The following is a 23,797-nucleotide window of genomic DNA, read 5'->3' as shown; positions in this document are numbered from 1 at the left end:
CCAGCATTGACTGAGCAATGGGGAGGAGAAAAAAAAAAAAACACACATACACACACACACACAGAGAAAACAAACACTATGTACAATTCTAATTGATTGTTCAGGAATTCTTTACCTGAAAAATCAGTTAGTCTCAGAGATTGCCCAGAATCTGTTTCGTAGAACAACTGTGTGTCCTCTATCGGAGGAAAGTATTACATGACTGGCTAGCTGTAATAGCAACACTTTCCTTCCTGCTGTTTAGCAGACATCACGGAGTAGAATTCTGAACTGTAAAAGTTTCTGGTAAACTGAGTAAACCAGTCACTTTACTTGAATGCCAGCAAGTTATTTATTAAACCTTCAAGCCCAAAGAGTTGCTTTATGTTAGTCAGTGGGGGCCAGATGGATTGGTAAACATCACAAGAATTGAAGACAGACAATGCAGCTTCTCTTTGATGTATTCTGGTAATTTCTCATTTTCTCCATACCTAGCAGGTGGAGGAAGTTACACAAGTAAGTAGTAGAAGCAATTTCTATGACCAGAACATCCATATGATTCAGCAGTTTAAAATACTAAAAAGAGTAAAGATATTTTCAAACTTAGGTGCCTCAAGTTAGGAATCTGTGGATCCTTAACTTGATTTCAGGAGTTGTGGGTGCCCAGCCTCTCTGAAGTCAAGTCACCCACTGATGTTTCTAAAAATGTATTTGGGTGCCTTGAGCACCAACAGTGAATTTTTTATCTAATTTTTTTTTTATTTGCAGAATTGCAGAGATTATATAATAACTTGATAAACTACATGAGAAAAGTTGAGCAGCTAACTGCAAATATAGTATCCAGACGGATACCTTACTGTACACTCCATTGTGTGAAATTCCTCATTTTATTCATTGAACAGCAATAAAACTTATTTGCCATAGTTGCCTGAGACTCAAAATAGAACAGCTACTGTGTTAAATCATCATCTACAGTTTGGGCTGAGATCATCAGGTATATACACTTGATGTAGCTTAGTTATTTATTAAGGCATTCCCTGAACTTGTAAATTGTGGACATGTTTTCAGAAAAATGGACATAGTTCTTTTCATTAAAGCTTCCTCTAGTCACTGAGCAAGCAATATAAATAAAAATCTCATACTGAAGAGATATGGACAGAACCCATTCCCATCTTAGTAAAATTTATCATGGGTCAGTCCTGGCTATGTGCTATTCATACACTTATTTGATCACCAAAACACAGAAGTTATACACAGTTGGGGTTTTGTTTTGGATTTTTTTTTTTATGCTACAAACACTAGTAAAGTTTTTATCTACACACTATGAACATAGTACTACACATACAGACTATTTGGGTAGTTTCCATATGATGAAATTATAGTAAAGAGATTGTTTTGATTAGCATGTTAAGGAAATTAAAACCAACATTTGTAGGAGTTAAAAAATAGTAACTGTGAAAGGTCAACATTAGATACCCACTGCAAAATTTATCTTGTATTTCTATTTACTTTGTATGTAATATATGTGCTTATAGAATTAAGACTCACCTAGTTGTCTGGCCATTTGGAGATGTGTAAGTGATAGAAGAAACACCTGCTTGTGCTACCAACTGGGATCCATCATTGAACTGAACCCACACTGCTCCACTAGTCAACTGACAAGAGATGTGTCCAAAGTTATTACAGCTTGAAAATTAAAGTTGCATACCATAACTATCTATTTTAAGAAGTTTATGGTAAAGTTTTCAAAAGTGCCAGTCACCTAGGAGCCCAAGCCTCATTGTCTTTCAAAGGGATTTTTAGGCAGATTTGAAAAATAGGACTTTGGCACTTTTGGAAATTTTACTAGTACGATTTGGCTAAGAATTGTGCAATAACATTTGTAGAAAAACTAATACGAGGTTGGTTTGTATGGCTATTGGTTCTACAATATGTGGTATAATTAGATAAATTACTACACAAATTTACAGACTCATTTAGGACCAGAAGCAGGTCAAAAATTCAGGTCTGGATTATGTAAAAACAATTTTGCTCTTTTGTAAACTTCAATTTTTTTCCCCCTTATCTGGCACAAAGACCATGAAGAAACCACATATCCAACAATGAATAGAAAATTCATTCCTAATTCCTCCTCCAAAATAGTACCCAACTAATGACAAGTACAAAAGTGACCAATAGCTCTTTAGTTTAACACATAGTGTCATCCCTTTGTTTAAAAAGGTTAGTATTAATTCACTACCACCTCTGTTGGAGAGGTCATTCTGTATATACCACAATAGAAGAGAGCATCTTTCTGTTATGTTAATTCTTTCTTCATGTAGATTATATATATCTCCACTAGTTCTGGTCTTACCCATTGTCTCAAATAGATAGTTAATCTGAACTTCAATAAGTAGTATTGGCTAGCTGAACTACTCCACTCAGGTCTTCTCTCAAGGCTAGTTCCCAGTGTCTTCATTCATATTGAGCCTCCCCTCCAACATCTTGTTGCCCTATCCTGTACTTTCCAACCTATCTGCCTTCAAAAAATGACCAAAACTGTAGTTTAATGAAACTTACTGTGTACTCCCTGCTTGCAAGTGAAGCCTAAATACATTTTCAAAATTAATCATCTCTTCTAGTTAAAAAAAAAAATACTTAATTCAAGTCCAAGAAAAAGTGGACTTGTCTACTTTATTAGCAATTCACTACTCACCTGAGAAGCCCAACCAACATTTTTCACAAAAACAGATTTTAAAAGCTGGGCTGAATTTGGACTACATTCCTTTTGCTGATTGGACGAGCAAGTTGTTTCAGGAATGGTAGTTGTGAATGCAGAGCCTTCATATGATATCTAAAAATAGAACACCAAGAATTGCACAACACCATTGTTCTTACTAATGATGAGACCATGATCACTTACAGTTTTAGCAGTAAATAGAGGTTTATGCTCCTTTATTCCTGGTTAAAATATTTAGTCTCCTATGTACATCAGCTGACCACTTGAATTACTCTACAGCATGCATGGATCACAAACCAGCAATTGATACTTTTCACTATATTTTTCATCCTCTGAACTAAAGGACTGGTAACAAGACCTCTTTTCGACCACTTAAGTGTCTCGAGAGAGCAGATTCCCCCTTCTACTTTAAGCCTATTTCCCTTTAACCAGAGTCTCCTACTGTCACAACTGCGGTGATTCTCTACTTCATAAACAGGCTTCAAACCATGTTAGTTACAAGAATAGTTCTCACTAAGATGATCATTTGACCAATAACTAAGAGAAACAAACAGAAGAGAGGAATACAGCGGATTGTTCTTATTCTTTAGTCTCTCAGTGTGTAACATTTTTGTCTAGCAGACATTTAAAGGAGGCAACATACAAGATGCACCTGCTTCTTCTCAATTCAGTTATTGAAACTCGTTGGGCCTTTTGACATGCTAGACATGTTTTTTATAGAGAACACTAATACCAAACAAAGCTTCACATAAAATGCATTGCTTTTAAAAAACATTGATGTCCCAGAACCATAGTTTGAATGCTTGTTAATATCCTATGAGGCATATCCAGCACATCCAAACCAGAAGGTGCCTCAGATAGCTCTTCCATAGTGCTTTGCAATAATTGAAATACTTCTATGTTTAGAAAAATAAATTCTTAAGTAAGGTTATCAAACTGTGCCCTTCTGCTGTTAGGTACTGCATGACATGTCTCTTTCAGATTCCTATAAAACCCAGACAGAACAAATGAGCTGAAGATCAAGAGCTTAAAGTTGCAATTTCTTTGCTTGTCAATTTGTGTTATAAAACATTTTAATCTAACTGTATTTGTAATCAAATCTGGTAGGTACAAAAGTTAAATCCATAAAAATGTACCTTTGTATTTGAATGTAATGTTTGAGTATTTAAATTCTAACTAGACAGCAATTTCAAGTCTACGTACTTGTTTACTTACAGAAGGATTTATGTTGGGAACATGACAAGGAGTAGAGTTCACAGCTATATTTCTATCCACTGAGGTAGCATCTCTCACTGTGCAGTTTACATCCACTGAAATAGAGGGAGGTGCCAAAGCCTTTGGAGATTCAGTGTTGCCTGGCTTCCTGGAAATTAAGAAGAGCACAAGAATAAAGGTGTTTGTGAATCTTCTTACTGGGGATAATTGCATGAAGTGCAGCAGACTTAGTCAGGAAACCTGGCTTCTCTTAATTGCAATTGACTGTGTGGCTTCAGACAAGTTACTTAACCTTTGTTGCTCTACTATCCGATCTGTAAAATTGGGCTGTGTTTATGAAGCACTTTATAACACCATTCAGCTAAGAATTTCAGGTTTCATATGTGTTTGCTATCTTTTGATCTAGATTTCTTTAACTCATCTGCATGCAGTCTAATTGTATTTTATGCCAATGAAGGAGAGTCTATTAATCCAGAGATTTAAATGTTTACATACCTAGTTTTGCTACAATTTAAAATGAACTTTTACCTTCCAACAATTATTGGAAAAAAGGGAACACTTCCACTTCTCTTTTCTTCTTCCAAAACAGCAGCTTCCAATGCAAGACAAATACGGTGTCCCTGATTTTGGGGAAGAGAAAAAAAAGTTAGTTTATATTCAGAACATGAAAGTGCTATATAAATATCTGTAACATGGATTATTTAATGTGACAGATGTGCCTGGTGTTTGCAACAACCTTGCTAAAGCTTACTGGTAAAGAGGAAATTGGTTTTGACAAGGCTGCAGCATTTCTGCTGTTAGCAGTATAGAGAGAAGCTGCTAGACACGCACTGCTGTGCCTTTAGGGGGAGCTCAACTCATTCTCCTTTAGCTCAAAAAAGCTCACTCCCCATGCACCTGATCCAAAGCCCACTGAAGTCAGTTAGAATTCTATTATCTTCAATGGACTTTGGATCACACTCTATAGGGGCACTGAAAATGTGCCCCTAAAGGGCAAGATCCAAAGTCCATACCATCCCCCCTTTCCCTTCTCAAAGGCCAAGGTAGGAGACAGAAGCAGGATCCCAGTGTAGGAAGCTCACAGTAAAAATGAGGGTAGGGAGTGGAAATGCACACAGTGGGTGGGTGGTCTTGGTTTCTTATTCCCTGAGCCCACAGAGAGGTGGTGTGATTATTCCTGTGACTGCTTATTGGGATTCATGGGGCCTGAAAGCTTGATTGGTAAATGGGTATGCCACTAAGGGCAGATTAGCGGCATTTTTTTGCTTCACATATCTGCAAGGTTGCTTTGCAGAAAAAGCAACAGAGGCTCTTTTCACAATTATCTTTAATTTATATTGAAAGTTAACTAATCAAATATAGGGATAGCATTACTTTATAAATTCTGACTGCATTTTAAAAAGTCATAACATTAAAGAGAAAAGTAGGCACCAAAAGGATAGAAAATAGTGCTGGAGCCAACCTCAGTGAAAAAGGCTGCAAGTTTAGAGGCAGGCACTTTGCACTCAGAGGTGCCTATACAATAAATATTTACCTCATTTGCATGATCCATATATATTTGTATTTCCTTCTTCAGGCCACTTTCACTTTCTTCTTTCAAAGTGTAGGATTTCCCAGATTTTTCTATCACTCGAGTAATACCTGCTGTCTTGTGTATTTTTGCCCCTATAAAAACAAAGTCTGATCTATTTTTTCTCTAAAATATCAAAAGTTACTAAGTACAGCAAATTACTACTGCTACATTCTTCAGAAATTGTCAAGAAATAATATATGTAAGACTTGTTGCAAAGAGAAACATATCAATTCCTTTAACTCACTCCAAGATGAGCTCTAAACTAGTAGAAATCAAAAAGCGACTTAAATAGGTCAACTATAATGTTAACATATATTAATGTATTAGTGTATATTCAGTATCCGATATAGCTCCTGTGCAAATTTGAAAACATGCATTTAACAGAAAACAAAACAATAACCAAGAATACATGAGATCCGGGCCAGGATATCATAGCACACCTACTTCACCTTTAAATTACTTCTTAAACATTTATGTTAGACAGTGGTTCTCAACCAACATGTACCCCTGGGGGTACATAGAGTTCTTCCAGGGGGTACATCAATTCATCTAGGTATCTGCCTAATTTCACAACAGGCTACATGAAAAGCACTAGCAAAGTCAGTACAAACTAAAATTTCATACAATCACTTTTTTACACTTCTGTATATACTATAGCAGTATCTCTCTACCTGGGGTTATGATTTATTTTATAATTATATGGTAATAATGAGAAAGTGAGCAATTTTTCAGGAATAATATGCTGTGACACTTTTGTGTGTTTGTCTGATTTTGTAAGCAACTGTTTTTTAAATGAGGTGAAACTTGGGGAACGCAAGACAAATCAGCCTACTGAAAGGGGTACAGTAGTCTGGCAAGGTTGAGAATCACTGTTAAGATATTCCAACTCAAGACATTAAGATAGTGAAATCAAGTATTGGAGGATAGTGCTCTTGTGTTACAACTGTTGTAACAAAGATGAAGAATGTATTCATTATTTGTCTTAATTAAATGAAAGGGGCCACTTAAATACAACAAAACAAGAGCTTGTTCTGCGGAACAGGCACTTCTCAGCAGTGCTACTGAAAAATGGACTTACCTGAATACTAATCTATTTGTGTTCTTACACAATCTTAAAAAAAAAAAAAAAAAAAAAAAAAAAAAAAAACCTACTACTACTATTGCTTTGGAAGGGCTAAGATTGACTTCACTGTATTTTAATGCAGCTATGCCTATTTACACCAGAAAAGAATTTGGCCTGAAATCTTTACTTTATTTGTAAGTCATTTAGAGACATGGTTGGATCCCCTGCTCTTGTGGTTTCTACTAAAAACGCCACAATTTTTCCTAGATAATGACAGGGAAAAATCAAAGAGCAAGCACGCTATTCACCCATCTAAAATGAGAAAAACCACAGGTAGGGAGGAAGATGATCCACAAAGCCACAAGAGAGCGACAGTAGTTTAATACCACTCTTGTGGTGTATGCTTAAAACACTGGATAATTGAATCTGCAAGGAGATAGTGTGTATTGTAACTTAACAGTATTTAAATGGCCTGTGTGCGCTAGGATGAAGAACAATTGACAAAATATTAAAATATATACAGTACTTTAAAAAATTCTAATACTCTTTCCTTTTTAAACTTGGAAGCATTCACCATTTGGTCTTAGGCAAAAAATTTTAAATAAAACTTGAAGTTACACATGGTTTCTGTTTGATCACCAGGATTTCAGTACAATTTTGCTAATAAGGTTTAATCGTTGCAGTAAAAAGCTAAAAATATTGTCCATATGAATACATACCGTCATAAAAACAAACTTCAACATCTGCAATAGGTGAATTCTCCATCAACATGCACTTAGCATATCTTGTATAGAAGGTAACTTTTGGTGTTTTGGATCTTACCAACTGTACAAATTTGGCTGCATACTGGTACTTTTTCCAGTACTTTTCTAAAAGAAGAAGATTTAAAAACTCTTAATTGATTAATTCAGAAGGAAAAATATATATGTATGTACAAATTATAATGAATTCTTTTTAATTTGTGAGATCTGTCACTAACTGAAAATGGGGGGAAGTCAGCTTTCAAGAACTTATCTGGTAGAATTTTACAGAGCTATTTAAAGTGTTTTACCCCTAACTTTTTTTTTTTTTTTAAAGTTAGGCCAGTACAGGACATTCATATCCATGTAGAATGTATTGTTTCTATAGATTCATACATTAATATCTTTAAAGCATATGTTAGTGATTTCTTTAAATTAGGAAGCAATGGACTTGTTTATGAATATTTTCAAGGTAGCTTTGGTAGTCAGTGAATGATCTTTAAAGTAAAAAGTAGGGTGCTGTACTAACCATTCAGTGAAATATATTACTCATTTGTTATATAACAATCTCATTACATTTCAAAGGAGAAAAAAGTAGTCCCTTTCAATTAGAGCTCTAGTTTTTGTCTTGCTCCTAAATGAATAGGCATTTTCTCCATTGTATTCAACATGAAGTATTTAAAAGCTAGTACTCATTCTAACCATGCACAAAGTTTATTAAAAATTACACTTTTAATCTACTTTTTTTTTTCTTTTAAAACAAAAGAAATTTCACACTACCTGGCAAGTTGTCAAAGCCATACATAACGACATCTTCAGGAGGAGAGGGAGGTCCATCATCAAGAAGGAAGCCTCTTCCTTCATTTGGATGATAAACTGTGATCTAACAAAAAGCCCCCCAAAATCTTATAGTTATATTGCTATACAATATAATCACAATATTCCTTATCTGAAAGCTATGGATGGAACTACTGTATTCCTCTGTCCAAGCTATTTTAATTTACTTTGGCAGGTTTCAACTAAAAGTTTAGCCAGTTTTAGTTCTAAAACTAAAATCAGAGGTCTCTTTTCTTTAAAAGACAAACAAATCCATCTGCTACTTGCATTTTAAAGGCTGCACTACCGAAGAAGAAAATATCTGCAGTTTCGCACCCATCCTTGATGCAAAATATTCAACTGCTTTCTAAACAAACCGATACTCAAATTAAGGTTAATATAGCTAAAGGCTATTATTTTTATTTGTGATATACTGTACAGTTTAGTACTACAGTCACTTGATATTTATAATAAATGGAAATGCTCAATTTAAGTTAAATTACTACTCACCACACTTCCATCACAAGATATTCTGAGAACTTCTTTCACAAGCTCTTGGGAATGGAGTTCTTTTAGAAACTCCATACACACTTCTCCTGTATCTAAAATACTCACCTAAAATATATATAAAAATAAAAGCCATATTAAAATGTAATTTCTTGCCCAAATGACACAATACATTTTTTCCCCACAAATGTATCAGAAAAGTATGTGTTTCCTCCCTCTCCATGTTTATGGCAAACTCATAATAAAAATGAACAATGGTATTACAAAGATCAAGCAGCTGATTTTGTGCTCCCTGAAGTAACTTGTACAGGTAATGCTATTCCTTAGGACAATTCCAATGCTTGTTCAGCATGAACAAAGGGTTATATAGCCAAGTGTGTGGCTTCCTGAAGCGACCAATCAGAAATTAGGAGGTAGATCAGCCCTAATACCTTTTCAAATACTAGGGTAAGGGAGGAGAAAGAACAGATGGAGGATGAAGGGGAAAAAAGCAGTAAGAGAAACAAAGGAAAAAAAGAGACAAGAATGAGAAAAACAAGAAATTGAGATAAGCAGGGACTGAAAGAACTTTATTTTTAGAGATGGAGGAAAAAAAGAAAGCAAGGAGGAAAAGAGGTCAAGGGTGTTTGTGAGAGAAAGAGCAAGACTATCCTCTTCAATTCCAATTAAGATACATAGCTTAAAAGGAAATGTTCATGTTTTATATTGCTACCTCGTGCACACAATAGTTTAATTTGGTCACATTAACATTCAAAACAAGACCTGTAAAGTTAAAGTGTGCATTTTTCAAATACTTAGAAAAGCATGCCTATTTTTAATAATATCTAGTTTGTGTCAGGCTGTAGTTTTCTTTTACTTGTAAGCTCAGAATGAGACAACACTAACATTTGTGCCAAAAATCAGTAATGGCATTAGATTATATGAAGACTGAGATTTACCATACCATACTAATCTTTGATTATTTCTTTTAATATACATCTTAAAGCATGTGAGCACACCTGTTTTACTGAGCAACTGCATAAAAGAAAAGAATCTCCGTTTTCACTATACTTAATCCATAAATATATATTTTTATAATTTCAAAAAATGAAACACACCACTGCATTTTTTGTTTTTTGTCTGATTGATTTTAGCCTGTGAGCATTCAGAGGAGACACAATACTTCGCAGTGTAGGTTTCTGATGTCCTAATAGTTCTTTGCCCCTGGCTTTTCCTTGTTCTGAAGTTGGATAGAGACCAAATGCAGATGCTGGTTGAGCTTTCTCAGATTTACATTGAAGTCCAGAGGTATATTTCTTTGTACTGATCTGATTTATAGAACGTGCAATGTCAATGGGGGCACTGGGATTTTTTTTATCTTTTAAGCCATTCCAGGCATTTCTTGATGTTTCTTGCTGCACACCTAGATGGTATCGGAAACCTCCATTTGCGTTATCAGTACTGATGTGATCCAGAGGCTCTCTCAGCTGAGCTGAAAAATAGCATAAGTGTGTTCAGGTTAGAGGTTTAAGAAATTCGTTACTTTGGAAGATTTTTCTGAGTTCTTAAGGGGCAAGGGGAGGTGGGATAGAAAGCAAGGAACTATTTCATGGTCTTTAAAAAAAATTCAAAGTAACTAAAATTTAAACATAAAATTAAGTAACTGAAGAAGAAAGGCTGGTTTAGCCCTCAATACTGAGTACCATTTCTAGGCTGTGACATCAGGGTGTCCATTTTATTTTGGAATAAACTAAAATGACTCAAATTTGAAAGATATGTATTGAACTCCAATACAATTTAAAATAAATTCCACTATGCAACTAATGTGTTAATGACTGCCTTTTAAATATAGTGAGTGCAGAGTACCTTAACTGAAACACCATTTCTGTTTCCAAATTATACCACTACTAGTACACTTCTAAATATTTATTTAATTTAAAACAGGAATCAAACTTGATCTCCCTCGGTGGAAAGAAATATTGTTAATTTACCACTCAGGTAATATATGTAGTACTATTAAAAGGACTACCGAGTTTTACGGAAGTTACAATATAGCAAACTCTTGATAGAATAAAAACCACTTCTCAAATGCACTTTTTAAGAAGTGTTTTCTATTTTAGCTATAAACTAGACAAATAGAATATTTGAATATGCTACTGCCATAAATAAAAAAATAATATTTACAATATTCTGCTTTTTATGTGTAACGTGTCAGCAAAAGGGTAGATTAGAAATTTAGATTACACTACTGGGTGTGAATAGTTATGCTAGATATTCCCACCTTTAACGAAGGGAACAGATTGCTTTTATATTTGATTTGGCCATAACTGCTACTTCAGATCTGATATTTAATCAAATATATTTGATTAAATGAGGCAGATATTTAATCAGCCTCATCTCTACTTCACCTAAACACTGAGTGCATTCTTTCTGCCATGGCATAGATGCATTACAAAAAGAATAAAAGAGTTGAGGAGAGAGAGAGAGCGCGCGCGAGTGCAAGAGAGCAGAGATAGCTAGGTTATGAGGAATAGGGTAATTCCAACTATACATCATATGGTTACAATTCCCCCAGGGGAAAGAGAGTCTGGCAATATCAAACAAAGAAAAATGAGTGGTTGTGTGTTATTTAAACCTCTTAGTTAAATTACATCTTTATTATGTACAGTTTGCATATATGATGTAATATAATGCATGGCAAAGAACTCCTCCTTCCCTTCTGTGTCTTTTGTATTTCTCTCCTCCCTCCCTTCTGCAGCGCTAATTATCATCTGTCTTTCATACTCTACACTCATACAGAAAATGTTTTTATGTTATTCAAAGAATGACATCGCAGTATCTTCAAAATAGTGAAGTTAAGATAAAAATATTCAAAAGCACCAGAGTCCAATTTTCAAAAGTGACAGGCATTCAGGAACTTAAATCCCATTGGAAAAAGTCAGTGGGACTTAAGTGCTTTTGAAAATTTTACCCTTCACACTTCAAATCATCATTTAAATAGGCACAGAGTTGTTCTGCTTCTGGTCAGCACTGAACAATGAGGAAGGTCTATAAAATTCTGTATTATAATCTTCCTGATGGTACTAGTTGTTTTTATTAGTAAAATAAATGAAAAAAAAATCAGAAAGTTAATGATGGTAGCCAAAGGAGAGGATGACCTCATTTCAGAGTGCTATACAATTGGACTATCAAGCTTCATTTATGCTATTGTAGGCAGTTATTCTTGTACCATTTACTATCCTTTTAGTTCATAATGGGTTTATCTGGATAGAAAAACATTTAAATATTGAAGGCGGCACAAAGGAACACATCACAATAATCTGTTATTTTAAGTATCCTCCCATGTTTCCTCCAGGAAGCCAGACTGCACCTCCCACACCTCCCCATGGAAGTGAATACTATTTAATGTCCAATTTCTTTTGTAATACTAGCAGTACATCCCATTGTACTGGATTATTTCACAACACATAATTAGATGTGTCCTTGTCTCACAAATAAGAAAATATTAATTTGACAAGTAAGTAATTACATGCCTGGGGCAAGTAACAGCATTTCTTTAGTTTCTATAGGTCATGCAAACTTGACAATTAAAAAGACAACATTCTGTAAATTCATACCATTTGTCTGTATGCTTCCAAGCCACTGCTGCATTGTTTCAGTCTGGGACTTCTGTTCTAATAAACCAATACTGGGCTTCATTGGACAGAGATAATTTGAGCTAAATACACAGAAATATTTGTAAGTGTTTCCATAACAATAAACATGAATATTTATTGGCTATTGAGCCTAAAGCTAAATAAATTTGTACAAAGGGGCTCTTTTACTGAGTAGTATAGCTTTTGTGAAATAAAAGTGACATCTATAAACAAGATTATACTGTATGTTTGTATAACAAGAGTAATACTATTCCAGATGCAGAGACAATAACAGAACATTTTTGTGGGGGCTAAGAGAATCATGTGGAACTTTGGAGATTCCAGATAACATGGGACAGGTGCATCAGGAAAATATAGCAAAAAAGCCAATATTATTTCCATTAATATAGTCTCAAATAAATATATTGGTTTATAGTTATACTAGAAGTTAATTGAAGTTTGACAAATTCAAGCCAGCCAGGGCTCTCATCAGTTAGGACCTGGAACTTGCACATGCAGAGGACAATGGCTACTGGTCAAGCATTGCATTTGGTGCTTTCTTCCCCCACCCCTCTGCAGCCCCCAGTTACACTGGCAGAAGCCACATCCTCCACCTACTTGGCATCTAAACCCGGCTTAAAGAGACTTTCAGCAGTCAAGACTTGCTCCTTCCCTCATGGTGGGACCTTTCAGCTTTCACCAGGGACATATAGGAGCACAGCTCATTTTTGAAACACTAATAGAAAATGCATTTGTGCTGACTGAAATTTAAATATATGTTTTTCTACTATAGCTTATTCCATGACATTATGCATTTAACAAGATAGATAGTTCTTCTAGATTTTATCTTAAAGCTGCCAATTCTAAATCAGACTGATTCTTACTGTGTTTGGTCTTTCACAGGTGGAGATGTGTGCTTTTCAAAAGAACCAGAACTACAGGAAGTCTTATCCTTAAATATAGGGGGAATATCACCATAGCTGTTTACAGGTGAAAATCTTTCTGTATTTTCCATCACTCCTACTCTGGTCGTTGAAAGCAGTTCTATGGAATGGCATCTCTCCACAGTGTTTGATATTCCTTGAGTCTGACTGCGAGATGCTCCCGACCTATCAGAAGAATGGGCCCTCCGAAGATAACGTGAATGTGGCCTCTCTTCAGTAAGTTGCATTGTTCTTCCCCTACCACTTATGCCAGTTTCTTTTCCCTGAATTCCCCAGCGATTATAAGAACTGCTTCCATCCACAGATGAAATGTCACTGGAATTCTTATTTTTAGGAAATACAGTCATTTTATTTGGGAGTGGCTGACCAACCAAGACCCTCTTCTTTTCCTTCAAGCAACCACTTATACTGACACTGGAGGAGCCAGTAAAGGCTGTAGAGATTGTGGCATTTCCACTGTCCATTGAATCCTCCACAGTTCCTGAATCTTTACTTCGTGTTGAGTTATATCTGGACATAAAAGGATGATCCAGCACAGATGAAAGACTTAAACGATCTGCTGGGTTTTTGCGAAGTAACCGGTGTAAAAGGTCTTGAGCCTCCCCTGATAAAAAAGCTGGCATTTCATAATCTGCTAATACTACTTTATTCAATGTGTTCTTAACTGTGTCAGTGTCAAAAGGGGGTTTCCCAATAAGAAGAGTATAGAACATACACCCCAAAGACCACACATCAGATTCAAGTCCATGTGCACTCCGTGTGGCTATTTCTGGAGAAATGTAATTTGGAGTTCCACACATTGTATAATGCTTTTCATGAGGCATTTTCAATTGCGTTGCTAGTCCAAAATCAGCAATCTTGACGTTCATATTACTGGTGAGTAGAAGGTTAGAAAGGGTGAGGTCCCGATGTAATATTCCATGAGAATGAAGATACAACATCCCTGTGATAATCTGATGCATAAAATGTCGTGCTGTTAGAACACAAAAATATAAGATCTGGTTTTAGTAGAATATTTGAAACAGTAAGCATCAAAATATGACTTTTTAAGTATCTTCTTATCTGCCCCAATCAGATCCATTTATTAGGATCAAATTACTACTAAAAATGTGTAATGTAACTGTCATTATATGAAAGATTAGAGGAGAGATTTGCTGTTACCATACTGCTTAGCTGCCTCACCAAGACTATTTGTTTCTAAGGCAAATCCATGAAACACAGTAATGGGGCTTGTAATCTAGTAATCAAATTTGTTTCTTTGGCACTGTGCAAAACCATACTGAATCAAGAACTTGAGTACAAAATGAAAATATTTAAAACTGGCCCTAGATGCTTTGACAACTTGTTAATATGGGGCAGTGATTTTATTTTTGAACACCCAAGAACAGTGGCTTTTAACCTGCGGTCTGAGGACCCCCTGGGGGGTCCGCAGACTACATCTAATGGGTCCCCTAAAGGTTGTTGTTACCATAGAATGGTTGTTTTCAACCTGTGGTCCACAGACTATGTCTAAGATTTCCAAATGAGTCAAACAACTCCATTTGAAAAATTTTATGGGCCCACAAATGAAAAAAGGTTGAAAAAAAAAAAAAAATCACTGCCCTAGAAGTTAGTGTATAAAGCAGATTCCTAGAACCAATCTGTTTTGTGTGATGTATAGGTTATATATACACAAGAGACCAGATATTTGGACACCATGTATCAGACCACTAATAAGATGGCACAGAAGTTAACAATAATGAAAACACAAATAATCTTGAGCAGTCCCTTCTCCCACTAAACTAATTTAAAAGTTACAATTAGAAACTGTTTTCCCTACCACAACAGGTAAAGCAATCACGCAACAGAGAAGAGCAAGAGGGTGAATGCCTTAAGGATTCACACAGACTGAAACAGTGTCCTGTACCATTGCTTCAGGATTATGGCTATGGCAGGAAGCACGGTTTGCTGAGGCAAATGACCATTAACCCCACAAAACATAACATTTTTTTCTCACTTCCTTTCAATTACCAATCCTTATTACAGCCCAGGGAATTCACCCTTCCTAATTGTGTATGTGATGCACTCTTGGCAAAGTACATGAAGCACGTAGAAAAAAAAAGTTACAAGTTATTCTAAAATACAGTAGAGTCACCTTTACAAGGCAGCCTTCTGCCCTGAAACCACTCAGAAGTATTCCCAAGTGTACTGTGTACAAGTCTGCTTCATCATTAGATCCTCTAAATTCAGTCAATAAGATCTTATTCAACAAATCCTTATGACTTAGTGAGAAAAATAAGTTTGTACCACCCTCAATGCCTGTTGGCATTTTAAATTTGGTAGTCATCCCTAGGGATGTACTGTATTCTTCAATGCTTCTGCCTCCCACCTGGAGTGCAATTAAAGACATATTGATTGGAAAGCAACACCAACTACCATTCTTCAAATTGCAGAAGCTAGCCTACTGGCCAACTCCCTTATTCTCCCGCCACCAATATATTCAGTCTCTTTTCCCACTCCTCCTTTAGGAGTCTGCAGAGGGCAAAGACCTTAAGAAAACTTTGGGGAGAGAGGAATGAATTGTACTGGTAAAAGTCACCATTCCACACAAAAGACTAGTTTATGTCCAGCAGACAGTATTTTTTAAGTAACTTTTTCCAAATTGGTTAAACCATGCCGCTTTGCAGCTTCCTGTTCTATCACTTGATTCTGGCTCCTGAGTGTTATGGGGATGATATCTATAAGGGATGATGCAAAGCTTTAACAGGTGAAAGACAATGAATTGCACTGACAAGTATTTCAGTGATTTAAAAAAAAAATCCCCAAATGTACAGTAACATCTGTCCTGAACCACTATTCAAGAGACCAACAAAAATCGGTTATTTGACGTGTATATCTACTTGACAAGGAACTCTGGCAGTAACAACATGGGGATTGGTGCTTCTTGTAGCAATGATTTCCATATGAAATGTGCACAATTTACAAATATATGGGGGGTGCTTTTTTTGAACTGCCAGCTCTGCTAACTCAATGTGGATTCTTTCCTCCCAATGTATCAATCATCATCCTTACCAAAGAGCTCCACAAACAAGATTAGGCCCTCAGTACCATATGGACAGCCACATTATTTTCATATCCATCTCCATTTTGAAAATTGGTAAATAGTTCCAATGATGCTGCACAAAACAAACCAGACTCCAGCTCTTTTTTGAGCTGTGTTGGATCTGCAGTATCAAGAATAAAACCCCCCAGCAAAAGCAGAAAATAATGTGGCTGTTCCAATTCCTATTAGAGCTGTTGATTAATCACAGTTAACTCACGTGATTAACTCAAAAAAAATCAATCGTGATTAATCACACTGTTAAATAGAATACCAATTGAAATGTATTAAATATTTTGGATTTTGTCCTACATTTTCAAATATATCGATTTCTATTACAACACAGAAGACAACATGTACAGTGCGCATTTTATATTATTTTTACTTACAAATATTTGCACTGTAAAAATGATGAAATAGTATTTTTCAATTCACCTCATACAAATACTGTAGTGCAATCTCTTTATCGTGAAAGTGTAACTTACAAATAGATTTTTTTTGTTACATAACTGCACTCAAAAACAAAACAACGTAAAACTTTACAGCCTACAAGTCCACTCAGTCCTACTTCTTGTTCAGCCAATTGCTAAGACAAACAAGTTTGTTTACATTTATGGGAGATACTGCTGCCTGCTTCTTATTTACAGTGTCACCTGGAAGTGAGAACAGGCACCCACATGGCACTTTCGTAGCCGGCGTTGCAAGGTATTTACGTGCCAGATATGCTAAATATTCGTATGTTCCTTCATGCTTCAGCCACGATTCCAGAGGGCATACTTCCATGCTGATGATGCTCGTTAAAAAAATAATGCATTAATTAAATTTGTAACTGAACTCCCTGGGGGAGAATTGTATGTCTCCTGTCTGTTTTACCCACATTCTGCCACATATTTCATGTTATAGCAGTCTCAGATGATGACCCAGCATGTTATTTTTAAGAACACTTTCACAGCAGATTTGACAAAAGGCAAAGAAGGTACCAATGTGAGATTTTTAATAGCTACAGCCTTCGACCCAAGGTTTAATAATCTGAAGTGCCATCCAAAATCTGAGAGGGACGAGGTGTGTCGCATGCTTTCAGAAGTCTTAAAAGAGCAACACTCAGATGTAGAAACTACAGAACCCGAACCATCAAAAAAGAAAATCAACCTTCTGCTGGTGGCGTCTGACTCAGATGATGAAAATGAACATGCGTCCGTCTGCTCTGCTTTGGATCATTATCAAGCAGAATCCATCATCAGGGTGGTTGAAGCATGAAGGGACATATGACTCTTTAGTGCATCTGGCATGTAAATATCTTGCGACGCCGGCTACAACCATGCCATGCAATTTCAGGTGACATTGTAAACAAGGAGCAGCAGCATTATCTCCTGCAAATTGCAACCAAACTTGTTTGTCTAAGCGATTGGCTGACACAGGACTGAGTGGACTTGTGGGCTGTAAGGTTTTACATTGCATTCAAAAATTAAAACAGTTATTTTTTTGTACATAATTCTACATTTGTAAGTTCAACTTTATCACGAAAGAGTTTGCACTACAGTACTTGTATTAGGTGAACTGAAAAATACTATTTATTTTGTTTTTTTACAGTGCGAATATTTGTAATAAAAAATATAAAGTGAGAACTATACACGTATTCTGTGTTGTAACTGAAATCGATATATTTGAAAATGTAGAAAACTTCCAAAAATATTTAAATAAATGGTATTCTATTTTTTTAATCACACAGCAGTCCTAGTTCCTATTGTATGGAGATGTAACTCAGATGTAATACAAGGGGCACAGATCCGTGGAGTAAGAATGTGCCAATTTTACATGGTCATATTTCATACTAGAACTGTAATTTAACAAAGCTTACACCTTAATGTTAAAAGGGAAGATCTATCTAGGCATCACTGAAGACCAATTTTTAATATTTTATTTCTAGTAGCACATGGACTTATAAGAAGGGATGCAAGAAATCGGTTTCCCAGAGAAAAAACATGGAATTTCCATTTTTACAAACAATCTTCAGTTTTTACATTTTGTGAAAAAATAAAAATATATTAACTTAATTTTGCTGAAAGTACCAATGTCACTTATTCAATGCATACAACCTCCCGCTCTTATGATTGATTTTTGAATGTGCTTTAAATTTAATTGGGACCGGGGCCAGAATTGATAATCAAAAATTGGGATAATCAGGAGAATTGGCAAAGAGCTTTCTATCCCTTATTTTAAGATGCAGTGGGGAGAGCTCGGGCAGTCAGCCCCACGCAGTGGGGCCTGACCACCGGAGCCACAGCCACTGTCAGCCCGAGGCGGCTGGTGGTTTGGTTAATATGGAGATCTGGATAATGGAAGCTTGGATTAACAGGGTTCTACTGTATATCAATAAAACATTGTGTTTTACTGATAACTATATATATTGTGGCTCAGAAAACTAAAGTTCAGCATTTCATTTTAATCACAGAAAAACATGGATTTTTTTTTTTTAAATCAAAGAATCGTGGGGGGTTTTTAATCACAAAAAACTTGGATCCCTGCTTATAAATCACAACTATTGTTATTCTTTTATGCTATTATTCCTGTCCCAAACAGGACTAACAAGAAAACAAAGAAACTATGCATCAAATATATATGCAATTGTCGCAAAGTCTTTCAAGTACTACTAGATTTAGAGCTACATAGAATTGCTCCAAGGGAAAGCAATGACAGTGAAACATTTTTAAAAGGGACTTTTATCTATCAAAATTAAATGCCTGTTTAATGATAAACAAATAGTGACTAAAATGTCACTATATGAAAGAATCCAACCCACTTTCTTCCTCAGAGAAAGGCTTCATTCTGTTCTTTAGATATCTGCTCATTTCTCCATTGTGACATATCTCTAGTATCAGGTACACATAGTTGCTATCTTCAAAATAATTATAAAGCTAGAACATAAAAACAGAATAAAAACAGTTAGAATACTTTTACAATGAAGACTGCAGAATTTTAAGGTAGTGTACAAAGTGTAAGGTTATTCTTACCTCAAGTATAGAAGGATGTTTTAATTGACAATGTATCTTCACCTCATTTTGAACTCTCTGTACCATTCCAGCTTTGTGCATGGCCTTTTTGTCTATCTGAAAAGGGCCCAGACAATATATATTTTTCCAAACATCAGTGTTTTAGTACTTACGTACAAGTTAAAGTACTTTCAAGACACATTTTAAGATAAATTCCACAACTGAATGAATGTTGTGAATGTTACCATCAGACTCTACTTTTGTGGACTATACATTGCATTTCACAAGTTCTTTTGTAACCCTACAGATACCCATGTTCCTTCTACATTTAACTTTTTTTTTAAATCAGTATATCTGCACTTTGAGTTTACATCACAATATTGTGCACTTAATACCTTGTTCTTAGTAGTAAACACAGATAGATTTGGAATAATATTTGATTGTTAAACAAGCAGTTATGCATGCAAATCTAGAACTACTGAAAAAAGGAGACAGTAATAAAACAGATAAGAAATATTTAGGTATATTTAATGTGGTAAAATGTAATATTTATATACAATATTTAGACAATTTAAATGCAACCTGAAAATATAATCTTGTGAAGACAAACCTATACATCCTGTATTAATTCTAGCAAAAGTTCTGCCAAATTGTTAATATGAATAAGTAAAGTTTATGAAATACATACAAGCCAGCCTTCCAAGACAATCAAGATTAACCAGCCCAGGCACAAAATCTTTTTACCCATGATTACCACAAAGAGGATAATAATGAAAAATCTAATGATTTTTCTTTTTTAGCAGAGAAGTAAAGTAAGTTTCTTGTCCATGGGTCAGTGGAATTTTTCAAGCCTACTGTAAACTCAGGTCCTAATCCTGCACGCTACTCTGTGTGAGCTGAACCCCCTGCACTCAGTTGGAACCTCACTGATATCAGGCTCAGGCTCTTAGAATATAAATTCTAAGGCAGGACCTCTGGGCCACATCCTCAGATTATAAATTATCCTCCTTTAAATTATTTTAGCTCAGTTGAAATCCATGATAATTTACACAGGCTGAGGATCAACCCCATCTTTTGTGTGTTTCTACTGCACTTATCGTGATGAGGCCCCAATCAGATTGGGATGTCTGGGCATCACCCCAATATACTTAAAATATATCAACTTTGCAATATGCAATTCAATCACTAGCTCTTAGCCACAAAATCTAATGCAGGGCATTAGAGATGCAACCACAAGCAAAGTTGGGCAAGGGAAGAGAAGATACCAGCAGTGAGAGGCAATATTCTCTCAGCAGTATGCATAGCTATAGTAGGACAGGAACGCGCTGAGGTGACTCGTCCACCAGTGGTTGCACCTGCGCAAGCCACATTGGCACACGCACATTCTCCAGCCATGTATGGGGCGGTAGTAACACTTACCATTTTGATGGCCACTTCCAGGCCAGTTTGTAGGGATATCGCTCTATAGACCCCAGCGAAGGAGCCCTTCCCCAGAAGGTTCCCCACCTTGAAATCCTGAGAGAGAGAGAGAGAGCGCGCCTCACAGTTAGTCTTCCATCACAGTGCAGGGTGCCCCTCTTCCAGGGATGCTGGAACAATTTTTATAGTAGGGGCGCTGAAAGCCACTCAATCAAACTATAAACCAGATATATGATGGAAACCACTTCAAGCCGGCGGGTGCTGCAGCGCACACACCCCCGCATCCCTAGTTCCAGCACCTATGCCCTCTTCCTGGCCCGCGGGGGAAGGGCGCCAGGAGCGTACCTGGATGGAGCTCTCCCCGGCCTGGCTGCGAGACATGCCTGCAGCGGCAACGCGACTGGGCGTGGGGACCAGAAGGAGACTCAGCCGCCACTCCGGCATCTTCCCCGGAGCTTGCACTCTTACCACAGTGGCCAGAGGGGAGCAGCAACCGCGGCGCCGGAGCCGGGCAGCCTTCCCGCCGGCTCTCCCGCGCCTGGGGGAGCAAAAGGGGGAACAACGGCCGCCAGATCCCGCTGCCATAGCAGCGGCGGCAGACTCACTTCCCCTCCTCCCGCCTGACAGTCCTAAGCGGCCGCAAAGGGATGCTCCCCGCCGTGGGCGGTCACAGCCCCCACACAGAAGACTCGCTTCCCTTTGGGGGTGCTCCGCCCCACAAGCGGGCACTAGGGCCCTGAGCACCAGTGACTACTAGGATCCCGTGGGACAACTGAAGCGAGATGGCAACAGATGTGCACGGCAGGGAGAAAGCGAAAGGGGCCCACACACACTCTGAGGGCCGTGGCCAAGCTGTTTACAAGGGAACTTAGCTGGCCAAACAGTGACACACAGAAACCTTCCCTGTCCCTGCAGTACGTAGGGAGACCAACCTGGAGCTCTGCAACCACCCTCAAGCAAGAACCACCTCTTGTCAGCTAGGGACGCTCAGCGATGGCACACAGACAACACCCTGTCCCCTAAAGGGCTGAGCCCAACTGCAACAGCTGGCGCATCCCAACCACCTTTTCACTTCCTAGGGTGCTAATCTAGGCCCTGACAATGTCCTTTCATCACTACAGTTGATCTGGCTACAACACAGTTAAAGAGACAACCTTGCTAACTCGTCCCCTGGCTCAGTGTTACTCTCAGGGCAAACAAGCCTTAGGATAAAATATGTATGTCTTCCGTATACTTCCTGTCACTTGTATGTGACCAATGAGGTAGTATTAGTGTTGATTGGGATGCATGGTATTATGGAGGACCCATAGCTAGCAAGAGAAGACTGTCACCAGAATATGACCCACCCGTTCAGTGTGAGATTTTCTATGGGAAAGTATGTTATAGTCTCTGGCCCTAATTTGCAAAGTACCTATACATCGACCTCGAACTTCCAACACCATGACTCTCCAGTCCACACAAAACTCTGATTGACCACAACCAGAATCACAGACATGTTCTGTCTGCTGAGTCACGACATGAGAAGCGGCTTCCAGTACAGACTGGTAGCAGAGTAACTTCAAAATACTCCAAAATCTTGGTCTTTGCCTTCTCTTTGATTTACCAAAGGATACACCATTGAGTGGCCAGAGACTGACTGCAACGATAGGTGCTTCTGAAACTCATGCAATTAACGGTGAAGTAACAAGTGTCTGCTGCACTGCAGCCAGCTGGCCACGGGGCTTGCGGTCACTGGGAGACAGAAGCTGCAGGATTCATGCGGGGTCTGGACAGGAGAGCACCCAGGCGGTAGAAACCATCTGCCTGGTAGTTTGGTCTGAGATCAGGTTGCAACAGAAATACTAAGCTGGGGGAGAGAGCAGGGGTTGCCTAGGAGCAGACAGTGCTATTGAATTCGCACTTGCCACCTGCCAGTGTTCAGGCTGCCAGGAGATGATGGGCATGACCGGGGCAGAGGACACCCTATCCGTGTCCTCCTCCCCAGTCGCGCTTACTGCGCCGGGGCGCCTCCTGGGAGGCCTTAGGCCCTGAGCCAGCACAACACAACCAAGGGAAGAATTCACGCCCGGCGCGGGGGAGGCACTACGCCAGCAGGTAGCAGGAGGGGGCGGGGCGGCTGCTCGGAACTTCACGTCCCGGAGAAATTGGTCGGGTCCTGCCCCTCTCCGCTCAGGAGAATGGTGGGGTCTCAGCCCCACCCCCACGCGGGGGATGATCGGGTCCGCACCTCTATCTTCTCGCCGATGCAGGTCGCCATGGTGCCGGCCGGTCGCTCCTCCCGCGTCCTCTCTATGATTTCCTCTCCGAAGCGCGGCTCCGGCGCCCCATTATGGCCGCGTCCTCCGGCCGCCGTGCCCCAGGCCGCTCCTTCCCCGCTCCAGGGCCTGGCGGGAACCTCTCTCCCTCCACCCCACCATTTTGAAAAATCGCGCCGTTAACCCTCCGAGAGGGAGGCCACGGCTGACGTAATCACGCTGGCTCGGAAGCACCAGTAGCTCCATGTTGGGAATAATAGAGGTGGCGCATGCGCAGTTGGCTGATTACTCGTGCCCAAATAAACACATGTATGATTGCTGCGCATGTGCGATATGGAACGCAGACCCATCCCAGGGCGGTCTGGCCCCATCTGCAGGCTGCTGCTGGAAATGCAGCGAAGAACGTTGAATTGGATGGAGCCACGCTCCTGAGTTGTGAGGGCTCTTCCATGCAGTATTATTAGAACCTAGTTAACTTGACCAGGTAAGTTTAGATCCTGAGTCATTCAGATCTGAATCTGAACTCTCCTAAAGTTGGGAGGTGGGACGAGGAATTCATATCGTTCATTCCAGTGTGGACCTTTCCCTAATAACAAAGCACCGTTTATTATTAAAAAAAAGAAAAGGAGTACTTGTGGCGCCTTAGCAACTTACAAATTTATTTGAGCATGAGCTTTCGTGAGCTACAGCTCACTTCATCCGATGCATTCAGTGGAAAATACAGTGGGGAGATTTATATGCATAGAGAACATGAAACAATGGGTGTTACCATACACACTGGAACCAGAGTGATCACTTAAGGTGACCTGTGGCCAGCAGGAGAGCCGGGGGCAGAACCTTTTGTAGTGTTAATCAAGGTGGGCCATTTCCAGCAGTTGACAAGA

The 23,797-nt window shown here is 38.3% G+C and overlaps 1 protein-coding gene across 1 annotated transcript; it reads right to left on the bottom strand.

The window, feature by feature from the left end:
- Positions 1 to 4: 4 nt before the first annotated feature.
- On the bottom strand, positions 5 to 23,100 carry PLK4 (polo like kinase 4). The gene is made up of 16 exons (XM_074950841.1): positions 22,886 to 23,100; positions 20,659 to 20,754; positions 19,261 to 19,356; positions 19,050 to 19,164; positions 13,111 to 14,143; positions 12,209 to 12,309; positions 9,710 to 10,083; positions 8,616 to 8,720; positions 8,070 to 8,172; positions 7,269 to 7,418; positions 5,448 to 5,578; positions 4,442 to 4,533; positions 3,914 to 4,061; positions 2,675 to 2,812; positions 1,528 to 1,634; positions 5 to 470 (listed from the first exon to the last, which is right to left on the bottom strand). The coding sequence occupies exons 1-16, from the start codon at positions 22,913 to 22,915 to the stop codon at positions 371 to 373; spliced, it is 2,919 nt and encodes a 972-aa protein (XP_074806942.1). The 5' UTR covers positions 22,916 to 23,100; the 3' UTR covers positions 5 to 370.
- Between the last annotated feature and the right edge of the window lie 697 nt (positions 23,101 to 23,797).

Source organism: Natator depressus, chromosome 4 (assembly GCF_965152275.1).
Source record: "Natator depressus isolate rNatDep1 chromosome 4, rNatDep2.hap1, whole genome shotgun sequence".
In the NCBI taxonomy this organism is placed as follows: domain Eukaryota; kingdom Metazoa; phylum Chordata; order Testudines; family Cheloniidae; genus Natator; species Natator depressus.
Note: the sequence above shows the minus strand (reverse complement) of the source record. Positions and strands in the feature narration are given on the sequence as shown.

Bases quoted from the DNA above. Each gene is read 5' to 3' on its own strand.
- PLK4 (XM_074950841.1), bottom strand. From the start codon at position 22,915: ATGGCGACCTGCATCGGCGAGAAGATAGAG. The intron at 8,173-8,615 runs GTGAGTAGTAAT...GCTTTTTGTTAG, and splicing joins TATCTTGTGATGGAAGTGTG to ATCACAGTTTATCATCCAAA. The intron at 1,635-2,674 runs GTGAGTAGTGAA...ATCTCTTGTCAG, and splicing joins ATGTTGGTTGGGCTTCTCAG to TTGACTAGTGGAGCAGTGTG.